At 40.0% G+C, this 11,277-nt stretch overlaps 2 protein-coding genes across 4 annotated transcripts; both read right to left on the bottom strand.

The window, feature by feature from the left end:
* Window positions 1–5,565: 5,565 nt before the first annotated feature.
* Window positions 5,566–6,584, bottom strand: LOC121787298. Of its 2 annotated transcripts, none has more exons than XM_042185981.1 (2): window positions 6,163–6,584; window positions 5,566–6,078 (listed from the first exon to the last, which is right to left on the bottom strand). In XM_042185981.1, exons 1-2 carry the CDS (start codon window positions 6,480–6,482, stop codon window positions 5,709–5,711), a joined length of 690 nt encoding a protein of 229 aa, XP_042041915.1. In that variant the 5' UTR covers window positions 6,483–6,584; the 3' UTR covers window positions 5,566–5,708. The 2 variants fall into 2 exon arrangements, with proteins under 2 accessions (XP_042041915.1, XP_042041916.1); XM_042185982.1 differs by having other exon boundaries at window positions 6,305–6,584.
* Window positions 6,585–6,815: 231 nt separating this feature from the next.
* Window positions 6,816–10,047, bottom strand: LOC121787295 (G-type lectin S-receptor-like serine/threonine-protein kinase At4g27290). Of its 2 annotated transcripts, none has more exons than XM_042185979.1 (7): window positions 8,642–10,045; window positions 8,435–8,572; window positions 8,195–8,316; window positions 7,903–8,113; window positions 7,551–7,788; window positions 7,334–7,484; window positions 6,816–7,257 (listed from the first exon to the last, which is right to left on the bottom strand). In XM_042185979.1, exons 1-7 carry the CDS (start codon window positions 9,933–9,935, stop codon window positions 6,952–6,954), a joined length of 2,460 nt encoding a protein of 819 aa, XP_042041913.1. In that variant the 5' UTR covers window positions 9,936–10,045; the 3' UTR covers window positions 6,816–6,951. The 2 variants fall into 2 exon arrangements, with proteins under 2 accessions (XP_042041913.1, XP_042041914.1); XM_042185980.1 differs by having other exon boundaries at window positions 7,066–7,257; window positions 7,374–7,484; window positions 8,642–10,047.
* Between the last annotated feature and the right edge of the window lie 1,230 nt (window positions 10,048–11,277).

The raw sequence follows: 11,277 nt of genomic DNA, 5'->3' as shown, positions 1-11,277 counted from the left end.
CAACGATGGAAACCTTGTGTCATAGTGGCACTTTGTGCAGCTCCAACAGAAAGAGCAAGAGTGCTTTCAACATCTGTACGAAGGTCCAGAAGAAGGGCGCGTGTTCGTAGAAGCTTTCAGAAAACGTAAAGCAGCAGTCAGACCCCGCATTGAAATGACAATCTGGTCATGAAGCTGATAAATAGGATCTTGACCACAATCAAAATTATGTTTTGGGAAGTGTGTTGTGTCCACCTTTTCCCTGAAGCTACACAATGTCTCCATATCCCGGAAGTGTACTTGAACTTCAATCTCCTCATTGCCCAAATTCAGCTGCTCCTCCAATATTTTGGTTGATGAAATTGCAGCACAAATATTACACAACTTCAAATTAAGAGCTCCAAGTGTTGGGATCTCTCCAAAACCCAAAGTAATCTCATTCAATACACTCAAATTGGTAAGGACAAGCTTCTCCAAGAGTGGGAAATGGGAGTCGTCAGCAGTCCAGTTGATCAAATCACTATTGGAAATACTCAAGGATTTGAGACGAGGGAATGCTCCTTCGACAAGGTTCCACTCTATCCCTGTGACCAAGTCTAGATTCACAACTTGAAGATGAGGCAACATCATCCCAACCGCTGTCACATTGTCGAAATGAAGACAACCACCACTTAAAGACAACTCCTGGAGTCGGCTTGGAAATGTGAGTTCCAGCGCCAGATCTCCCATCTTTTTGTCAAAAGAGCATTTCAGTGATTGGAGCATAGTGAGGGTTCCAAGATCAATTCTGAGACACTCTTCTGAGAAATCATAATAGCTTATATGCAGTTTTGTGATGTTGGGGATTCTTTTACAGACGTCCTCACTGAAGCAGAAGTTCACGACATTCATGAGTGTCTGCAGGTTTTGCAGAACAGAGTCTTCTTGCTGATCTAATGTTGGAGGATCAGGAAGAAAAAGTTTGTTGAACTCAAGATGCCCAAGTTGTCTTATGTTCCAAATTTCAGGTGGTGCCGACATTCCCCCATTGCCAACATTGATGGTCAGTATTTGCACATTCCACAGTACGGATGCTGAGGAAAGAAGCAGCCCTCTTGAGTCTCCAGAAGATTTGTAAACAAGGTACCGTAAGGTAACTTGCTGAAAAATAGTTTCCGGGTGATACCCTTCAACTCTCGTCAACACCTTCACCAAATGAAATTTGGAAGGCAATGGGCCGCCGTTGATTATTAACGAACGCGCTGATGGTAAAGCGTTAAACACTCGAGGGTCCTTTAAGTTTTTTCTTTGAAATACAATACGGCGACCACATTCCACATCGATACCTCCTAGAATATAGTGCAAACTCATAACATGTAGTAACTTTTCTTTCTCAACTTCCCTTAATCATACTTTAGCTGTTTTATTCCATCTCCATTCTGAAACTAAGATGAGATTTCTATCAAAGAGATCTTTTATGTAATCCTGTGCAATCTCCTCTGAGTTTTGGGTTTTGTTTGGTCTCAAAAAGCCCTCAGCTACAAAAAAGTTTAATGACTTGGGATACATCAATACGTTCATCCTCTTTTAAAATTCCCATATAAAGAAAACATGGTTTTAGATGGACCGGAAAGTGAGTATAGCTCAAAGATAGTAAATCCAAGCAAAGATCATTATCATCATCTGACTTCAAAATTGAGTTTGTCTCTTAAGACATTCTCCCAGTTCTCTTTTGCCCTACCTGATCACAAAGATTGCCAGAGGAAGTCCTTTGCATTTCTCCCCAATCTTCATCCCGACATATTCTGGTTCAAGGGGGCAGTCTTCCTGAGGAAATGCAGTTTTACATAATAGATCCCAACTCTTATCCTGATCTAGAAAATTCATCTTAAGACTTGATGAACTAAACTGAGTGGCTACATTCCATAACCTAGTAGTCACAACAATTCGGCTTCCATTACCATTATCAGGAAAGAAAAACTTCAATTTGTCCCAAGACTCGACACTCCATATATCATCAAACACAATTAGATATCTTCTACCATACAAAAATTGGTATAATTTGTGCCCTACTCAATCTTTGGATTCATGACCAATTTCAATAGCGATATCAGATGCATCAGAGGTTGCTGTATTGAACAAGATAACTATGGAAAGATTTAGTGAATTTAAAGATAACTAAATAATTGGAAGATCCTACAACATAGGATCATATCATAAATGCACCTGCTCTTAGTACAAATAAGCAGTTTACATTTTTTTTGTACACAAATCTCCTCTATTTGTCCTCTTTATTTCCCATTTTTGTAGAGAGAAATCTTATATTCAATAGTTTTTACATGATATTAGCATTTAATTCTCTTTCTTCCTGTTCGCGTTCTTTGTGACTTTTATTCTATTCTCTTTCTAAATGACTCGCCTCACCAATCGTCATGGCAATGTTCCTGATCCATTGGAGGGCATTCATCCTATTGGTAACCGTGGTCTTTATCTGGTCTCTCAAGTTTCTCAATTTTTGATCAGATCTAACTGCATAAACTGAAGTAGATCTATTGTCACTGTTGTTTTAGCTAAAAACAAGTTTCCTTTTGTCAATGGTGTTCTATCACGGCCTGATGAAGCCGATCTTCTGTTTTTGGCTTGGCCCGGTGCAATAGTATGGTGGTTTGATGGCCTAGAAACTCTACATCTCAGATCTGTTCCAGCACTATGTATTTGGATGATACGCATGATACATGGAATGATCTTCTTGATCAGTTTCCTCAATGTGATTCGGCTAGATCTTATCATCTTCGGCACCAGATTATGTCTCTTACTCAAGGTCAATCGGATGTTTGCACCTACATCATAAACCTAAGGATTATTTGGGATGAGTTCAAACCCTCTCAGATGATTGCTTGGAGGTCATGCAATAGCGCTGCAAAAGGTTATACTCATCAGGAGTAGAGTGCACTATGCTAATTCTTATAAATGAAATCGTTATTAATGAAACTAGACCTCATTCCATTTGCTTGTCTAATGAAATGAAAATAAGTATACTTGATCGTGTTTTGCCTCGTGCTTGAGTGTGTTCTGCTGGGTACAATTGGCAGGCTATAGGACAGCAGCGCTGCTTTATCAGATGCATCAAAGGTTGATGTATTCACTAGGGATGAAAGAAGTTCTAATAGAAGTTCTCTAACCCTATAGCTATGAGAGATTGTAACCCAACCACGAATGTCAAAATGCTGAACAATAAGAGGATTTTCAAAAGCATTTCTAGCCAGACCCCCCATCCCTACGATGGAGATGATCTGACGGCTGGAATCTTGCATAGTGAGCACATCCAAGAGCTTAAGCAACTCCTCGTCATTTCCCACCATATCTGTCTTTGGATCGGTGAGAGGGTTTGTTGTCCAAGTAGGAGCAAGTGATTTATTGTTAAGGATAATCTCCCTAACTGTTGATAAACTCCTCCGTGAGGTCGCGGGAATCATTTGCCTGTCGATCACACACGATAAGAATTAGGGTGTTTTGAGAAGAGGAAAGTAAATTGCGTAAATTATCTTATTTCTTGATTGTCAATTATGAAATATTCCCACATATTTATAATGCGAAATCCTCAAATAAATAGATCTAATCTAATCTTAACCAACTAAGAAAAATATACTGTAAAGATATTAATTACTAATATATGGGAGATATGGAAGATATGTCCCGTATGAACTCCCCCACGGTTGAAATCCATCTTGTCCTCAAGGTGGAAACGACGAAGCAACGACTAGAGTTGAAAGCCAAAAATTGTTGAGAGACGTCTCCTCCTGGATGAAACGCACAACGAACAGCTGAACGTCTCCCTTCATCAACTCCATCAACAATCAACAAAGGATACCCAATGTAGTCGGCAAAATTCTATCCCAAAACGAAAAGCTTGTCCACGCTTCAGAGAATGCTTAAACATGACGTGTCATTGCGCGGAGGGATCAACCTCTCAACGGTGTCGAGAGATGTTGATCGAGGATTCAAACGTGTAGGATCCCTAACATGCAAATCCCCACAGATAAAGGTAATCTCCTTCAAATGTATTGGAAAGGACGGTGCAACTTTATTTCCAACTAATGCACATAGATAAGCACCACAATTTTCACTCAAGTAATTCTCCACAACATCGTGAGATGTTATTCGAGCAACCTCGAGAGATGCGACGACCTTCTTCACTTCCTCAATGGACTCAACTTCCTCGTCGTCATCTAACAATGTTTCTTCATCATATCCCTCAGAGTCATGCTGCGGCCCATGAATTGAAGAATCGCCGCCAAACCCTAATCACGGTATTGACGCTATCGCCGACGCTGTCGTCAAAACTGCTCTCTGCCGCCCTTATGCCTCTCTTCCCCTCTGCCAATCCGTGTATGGTGGATCGGGGTCAGGTCGCGGCGATGGTTGTGCGATGGCCGCACGACGTTCCGACGCATCAATCCTCGCCTCTTGCCTCGCCAACGATGCTAGGACATGCTCAAACGCCAGCGCCGGAGTATCCAACACCAAAGTTGCTGAAGAATGCGACTCCACCCCCACGCTGACATTGGCGGAAGTTGTTATGATCGGCTCAGTGCGGCTCCCTCCACGATTCGCGGCGTAACCCCCACCGTCGTGTCGCCCCCAAGGGCTGCCCCATGCCGTCGAGTGTCTCCCGGCGCTGAATTCCTGTCTGTGGTCGGGATTATCCCACGCGGTAGGATGTCTGCCGCGATTGCAGTCACCGTTGTGGCCGCCACGCTCCCACGGCTGAGTCGCCGTTAGGGTTGAGCGGCGTTGACCGCGATATGCATGGTCGGTAAACCCTAATTGTTGTTGAGTTGCAACTGCTGTTGACGCCGACATCAGCGACGTAAGTCGCGCCGGATCTGGTCGCTCCCTCACCGCATAAAAATAAGGAGGCTCTGGATCGGGCCTTGGCGGTGGCGGCGCGACGGAGTTCCTCCTTTCAGATGCATCCAGCCGCGCTTCTACTTGGGCCAGCGACTCTAGTACGTGCTCAAAGGTCAAGGCCGTCGTATCCAATGCACCGGTCGACGACGATGACGCATCCAGCCCGTGGGTGGCACCACCGGCCGAACCGACGAGCGGCTCTGCGCAAATTCCAGCCCGATTGGTCATGCAAGATTGAGGTCACAATGAAAGCACCACTTGTTAAGGATAATCTCCCTAACTGTTGATAAACTCCTCCGTGAGGTCGCGGGAATCGTTTGCCCGTCGATCGCACAAGGTAAGAAATATGGTTTTTTGAGAAAATGAAAGTAAATTGCGTAAATTATCTTATTTCTTGATTGTCAATTATGAAATATTCCCACATATTTATAATGTGGAATCCTCAAATAAATAGATCTAATATAATCTTAACCAACTAAGCAAAATATATACTGTAAAGATATTAATTACTAATATATGGGAGATATGGAAGATATGTGACCCTTATAAAGTGAAAAAGATAAAGAAAGTCGCAGAGAAACCGTGCTATGTCGATAATCGGAAATTCTTAATGGAAAAACTAAATAAACATAAAAGACAGGAATTACGATTTCATTGATTGAATAATGAGAATAACAATAGTCCTATTTATAATACTCATATGAATAACCTAACTTGGTGAACAAGATAATAACGATATGGAAAAGATATGATAATATAATAATAGAGATATGAGAGATATTTCTGAAGATATACCCGTATCATTTAGGGTATGTTGGTTGCACATTCCTCAAAATTCTTCACTCCTTTTGAACCTTTAACTTCACATAATCCATCTCATCTATCACTTTATGCAGATTCAGTAGCGAATCCGAACTAGTTTGGTTGGATCCGACGTGAATCTGATCAACAACATGAGATTCAATCACATCTTCAGCAGCATGAGCTGCGGATGCAATTTGGCTCTCCAAATCTCGTGCTGCTTCGCTGCTTCCGTGGGAAGTGCAACTCTCCATGAAATCAAGCAGGAAATCAACTATTTCACGAAGCGATTCCATCTGCTTGGGGTCGAATGAGGTCGCAAGTTGAGGATGATCCATGATCTGCTCCGTGGTATTTATAAGCGAAGCCACCGAAGCATACGCAGCCATCTCTAACCTTTGATTTCCCCTTAAAGTTGCAGAAACAAAAAAATTCAGAAACAGAACTCAGACTTTTTTTTACCGCTACGTTAAAAGCACTTTGCATAATAACCTCATATCCTTTGTCATCATAAACATTAAAAGGAAAATGCTCATTGCAGCCCATCTACTCAAAAAATTAGAAACATTTTTAGTATCAAATTTAAAAAAAGAATTAGAAACATTTTTAGTATCAATTTTAAAAAGAGGCGCACCTGAGTGAGACGAACCTGAGCCACCGGAAGGGAAGTTTAGTTGGGTTTGGATAGTGGCAGTGCCACATTCTACCAGATGCTTTGTCGTCAAATGACGACGGAGGGTTCTATATCCCCCACTCCCAAATTTGTAGATTTTCGTACAACGCCAATGTCGCTTCTTGAGAGAGAGGATCATTAGGATTTGGAATTACCACTGGGACCTTTCTGTAATGTTTCACAAAAATATCAGATGTAGTTTTTTTAAAAAAAAATTAAGTAATGTAGGTGTTTATTTAAATTTGTGGTGTTTCATATAATATATTTTGGTATTTTAGTAATTGAAAATAAAGATACAAAAATAATAACATTAAATATTAAATAAAAATAGGTTTTAAAGATAGGGTGGATACTAGACTACAAAAGGAAAGACAGGACTAAGAAATGCTGATATGACAGTCAGTAGGGCGGGCGTCCGCCCATTGTGGATCTTAAGCCCTTGAGGCCTCCTCTTGTTGTCCGCCCTTAATTATAACGAATCCATTACCCATTTATATACAAATGTATACATAAAATAAAGATTGCAAATTTCTGAGTCACCAGAAATCTCTCCCCCACTCAAATAGATAAAGAAAAAGATAGATAGAGAGCAGAAGACACTGGGGATCTCATCTGGCCTCCAAGTCTGTAATAGTGATTGTATTCTCTGACTTAAAACTTGGTGATGTAGAACTTCCGGGTGGGCTTGAACTTCTTTGAATAAAAAATCCAGGCTCTTTTGGTTCAGGCAAAACTGCGGCATTAGATCCTAACATTGACACTACTAATGACATGATAGGCCTATCATCCGCATATTTTTGAACGCATAATAACCCCACTTGAATGCATCTCTTCACTTCACACTCCCTAAATGTCTTCCTCAAACATCCATCCATCAACTCCAAACACTTGTTTTCTTTCCAAAGCAACCATGCCTACCACACCACAATAATAACAACCTCAGTTTTTTGACATATGAATAAAAATGGAATCAAAGTAGTATTTGCATACATGGCCCAACAGGTTAACATTGTGATTGGTGTCTTCATACCCTCTGTTCTTTTTTCCACTAATAATCTCCAGCAAAACCACTCCAAGACCAAAGATGTCAGATTTCACTGAGTATTTCCCATCAATTGCATACTCAGGAGCCATGTATCCACTGCATAATATTATTTATCAACATAGGAAATATTGGAGTATATTTAGTTATATAAACTAAACTTACAATGTCCCTATAACCCTTTTTGTTCGAGCTAGAGCCTGATCCTCTTCGAAAATTCTGGCTAGCCCAAAATCTGAAATTTTCGGAGTTAAATGTCTGTCCAGTAAAATATTGCTCGTTTTTAGATCCCTATGAATAATCTTTAATCTGGAATCATGATGGAGATATAGCAGTCCCCTTGCAATCCCCATAATAATGTCATAACGCATAGGCCATGTCAAAACTGTTTTCCGACCATCATCTGTGAATGATTGAACACCAATGTCCACAGTGGATATGTTAGTCTCTTTGTCATAATGCATGTCGGATGCAGCTATGGCATTTAAATAAACAAGTAAAGGATAAATCTGAGTACCAAAAACAAGAAGATCAAGGCTTTTATTCTCTAGGTATTCGTATATTAGCATCCTCTCGTCTTCTTCAATGCAACATCCTAAAAGTTTGACGAGGTTTTTGTGTTGGAGTTTTGCAATCACCATAACTTCATTTCTGAACTCTTCAAGACCTTGGTGTGAGGATCTTGACAATCTTTTGACAGCGATTTCTTCTCCAGATGGCATGTTCCCCTGCTTATGCAAGTTGTTTGTTGGCAAATAAAGTATTCATGTGTTTTTGTTTAACTTCAAAACTCTCATTTAGTATATTACCTTGTAAACAGGACCAAATCCTCCAACCCCAATCATGTTTTCCGTTGAGAAATTATTTGTTGCTTGCACAATAGTCTCCATTTTGATGACAGTTAATTCTAGGTCCTCATTTTTACTTTTTACTGCAACAAAGTGTGGGAAAGATAAATGTGCTTCACTTTTAGCTCCAATATTGGTTTGCATTATGAACAGATTATATCATATTTTCAGAGAAGTTCACTGCAGAATATGAATTGTTACCTTGCCTCTTTAGTCTTGCCATAAAAAGTATGCCTCCATTGATAAAGGCCGAGATGAAAACACCAGAAGCCATTGATATCAGTATTAACTTCATAGGCCTTTTATTCTCCTTCTCATCCTCTAAACCTGTGCTCAAATCTACAGAGAAATTCAGCAGCCAATATTATTTCCATCTATAGGAATAAGAGTTAGAAATGGTGATGATACCTAGTTCAGAAACTGGCATGCGGATATAGATGTTCTGCTTGCTATCTGCTGCAGAAAGTTCCTTGGTGTCAATGAGTTCATTGAACCACATCAAACAGCCGCTTCCTCCATTAGTAATGAATGGATTCGCATACGCAGTGCAACTGCAGTTTTTCAAGCACTCAGCTTTACACTCACTAAGGCTCATATTTCTGTTCAACCAAAAACTCAACATGTCAGGATATTTCACCCCTCCAACCTTTACAAATCCATCTCCACCGTAGCAATTCAACGGCTTAATTCTAGTGCAACCACCCGACCAATCCTGAAGGTCCCAGTAACTTTGAAACTTAGGAGCAAATCCCTTGAAACACTGACATCTAATTGGGCTGTTAGTTCTGGATTTGCAGATTCCATTAGGACCACATATACCATATTCGTCGCATGTATCTTGAGGAACTGTAAAGGCACGATTCCATTTGTGTCTCTGAGCATTGAGCGTATGGCGTGTCATTGTACCAGATGGATCCAGAGTTATTCTTGTGACAGCCGGGCTGTCATCGAGCTCTTTTGCAGATATCATCCTATCTTGTTTGAAAACCACAAGAACATTGTACATGGCATTAGGAAAGCGTGGACCACCGCCAAAAAATAAACCGTTCCATTTACCCAGCCGATATCTCTTAGTTGTCCCTCTCAGCGTTACCAAGTCAGGCAAGCCCTTGTTTTCGATCCTCAATATGTAATCTCCAGGAGAAGGGTCGTCGGCATTCCTCCACGATCTCAAATATTTCTCCACACCCGAATCTGCACCATCGGTAAATTGCATCCCCTGCAAGCAGGTATCAGTTGGATAATCAAAACTTTGCCATAGGTAGCCTTCTTCCACCATGTTATCTACAAGAACCAAGTTTCCAGAATCCAGCAGCTGTAAAACTGGATTTATGTTTGTTGATGTCCTTGATGAATTCACTGACCAGATAATGCTTTTGGCACTGCTTATAACAAGACTTCTATTTCCAGATATCATAAAAGATGCTGCTTGGTGGGCAGTGATGGGATGGTTTCTATTTGCAACCCAGGCTACAACATCTGGTGTGCTCTTGTACCATATTCCCAAGAATCTATTTGAGGACTTCCCAGGTGAGAAAAATCCCATTTCAAAAACATGGTTTTGAGAAACCAGAGTCTGCCCAATAACAAGTGTTTGATTTGGGAAAAGTATGTGATCATAAACTGCCCCAACAGTTAAACTAAGAAAGGGGGCAGAGTGAAGCAGGAAGCAGAGGATTCTACTGAAAAAACAGAGAGCCATCTTGGAATCGGATTACATGTGCAGCTGGCCAAGGATGATTGTACATAAATCATGGAAAATTTTATTGAAATGAAATGAAAAGTCTATTTGGTTAACAATTTACTTTTCCCATTTCTTACTTTTCATGCTTGTTTTCTTTGATTCCAATGTTCATAGTGACATAAGTGTGACCGACTTGGCCTTTTCAACGGCGGTAAATGACCTCTGCTGATCAGCAATAAATTATTCAATCAGTCAAACTCTAGAAGATGAAATGAATCTAATGTCTTTTTTTTTTCTTGTTGAAATGAATATGAATGTCTTATTTTACTTTCATTAAGTCTCTGTACTTTCTTTTCAGCAATATGATTATTTCTATTTTCTAACTAGCCAATATATATTATTGATCTGCTTCAGAAGTTATTTTCCGATAATTATTTAAGATATGGAGGAGTTGAGACTTGAGATTATAGGTAAACACATTGGAAAACTAGTTTAATTTGTTTTCAAAATTCCATACTTTCTTCTTCCTTTAAATTTTGTCACGTAATGGAAGAAATTGAGTTGAAAAAGTTAGTGGAGAGTAAGTTACTTTTATATATTAATTTTATAATAAAATGTGAGTTGTAATAGGTTAATGGAATATGTGGTCCACTACAAAAAAATGGTAAAAAATGAAATGTGACCATTTTTGTGGAATGGACGGAAATGGGAAAATGTGACAAAATTTAAGGGACGAAGGGAGTAACATTTTGCATGAAAAGCTTTAATAATAAATCGCAATTAAGAACAAATTTGCTGATGTTTGTAGGTATTTTTCTAATGTTTAAATTCATAAATCGATTACCTGGTAAGCTGGGAAGTGTTGTGTTGTTAGTGTTAATTGTTAGAAGTGGATGTGATCTGTGTGCGCGAGCTAGAATTGAAAAGACAATTGCGAGTGCGAGAACGAGGGGAATATTATTGAATCGAATTTGAGCTGAAATTTTACGATGAACCGAAGAAGGGAAAATTTGACTCAAAACAGATCAAACAAACTATTTAAACCTAAACTGATCAAACTGCTAGTTTTAACCCAACGGCCCAGATTAAAAGGCCCAAACTAATCCTTCATCTAACGGCCACTTAAGCACGAAGCTGAAGTGAGCTTTCTTTTTCTTCTTCCTTTGATTCAGCTCATGATCCAGCTGAGCTATCACCTCTCAAATCTCCACCTTCATTGCTCAGCCGCCAATCACACCATCTTGCACAAACCTACAAGCTTCATACACAACTCAAGCGTGCTTCTTGGCAATGGCTGTGTCAACATATCATCCGGATTCTCGGCTGTGTCCACCTTGAATACTTTCACCACGCCCTCTTC

This window comes from Salvia splendens, chromosome 22 (genome assembly GCF_004379255.2).
Source record: "Salvia splendens isolate huo1 chromosome 22, SspV2, whole genome shotgun sequence".
Taxonomy (NCBI): Eukaryota; Viridiplantae; Streptophyta; class Magnoliopsida; order Lamiales; family Lamiaceae; genus Salvia; species Salvia splendens.
The sequence above is the reverse complement of the archived record's forward strand: the minus strand, read 5'-3'. Positions and strand labels throughout refer to the sequence as shown.

What these genes read in the sequence shown, in the direction of transcription:
- LOC121787298 (XM_042185981.1), bottom strand. Translation starts at nt 6,482, where the DNA reads ATGATCCTCTCTCTCAAGAAGCGACATTGGCGTTGTACGAAAATCTAC. An exon ending in ATGATGACAAAGGATATGAG is followed by an intron (nt 6,079 to 6,162) that starts GTTATTATGCAA and finishes TGCAACTTTAAG; the next exon opens with GGGAAATCAAAGGTTAGAGA.
- LOC121787295 (XM_042185979.1), bottom strand. Translation starts at nt 9,935, where the DNA reads ATGGCTCTCTGTTTTTTCAGTAGAATCCTCTGCTTCCTGCTTCACTCT. An exon ending in GGCAAGACTAAAGAGGCAAG is followed by an intron (nt 8,317 to 8,434) that starts GTAACAATTCAT and finishes ACTTTGTTGCAG; the next exon opens with TAAAAAGTAAAAATGAGGAC. An exon ending in AAAAGGGTTATAGGGACATT is followed by an intron (nt 7,485 to 7,550) that starts GTAAGTTTAGTT and finishes AATATTATGCAG; the next exon opens with TGGATACATGGCTCCTGAGT.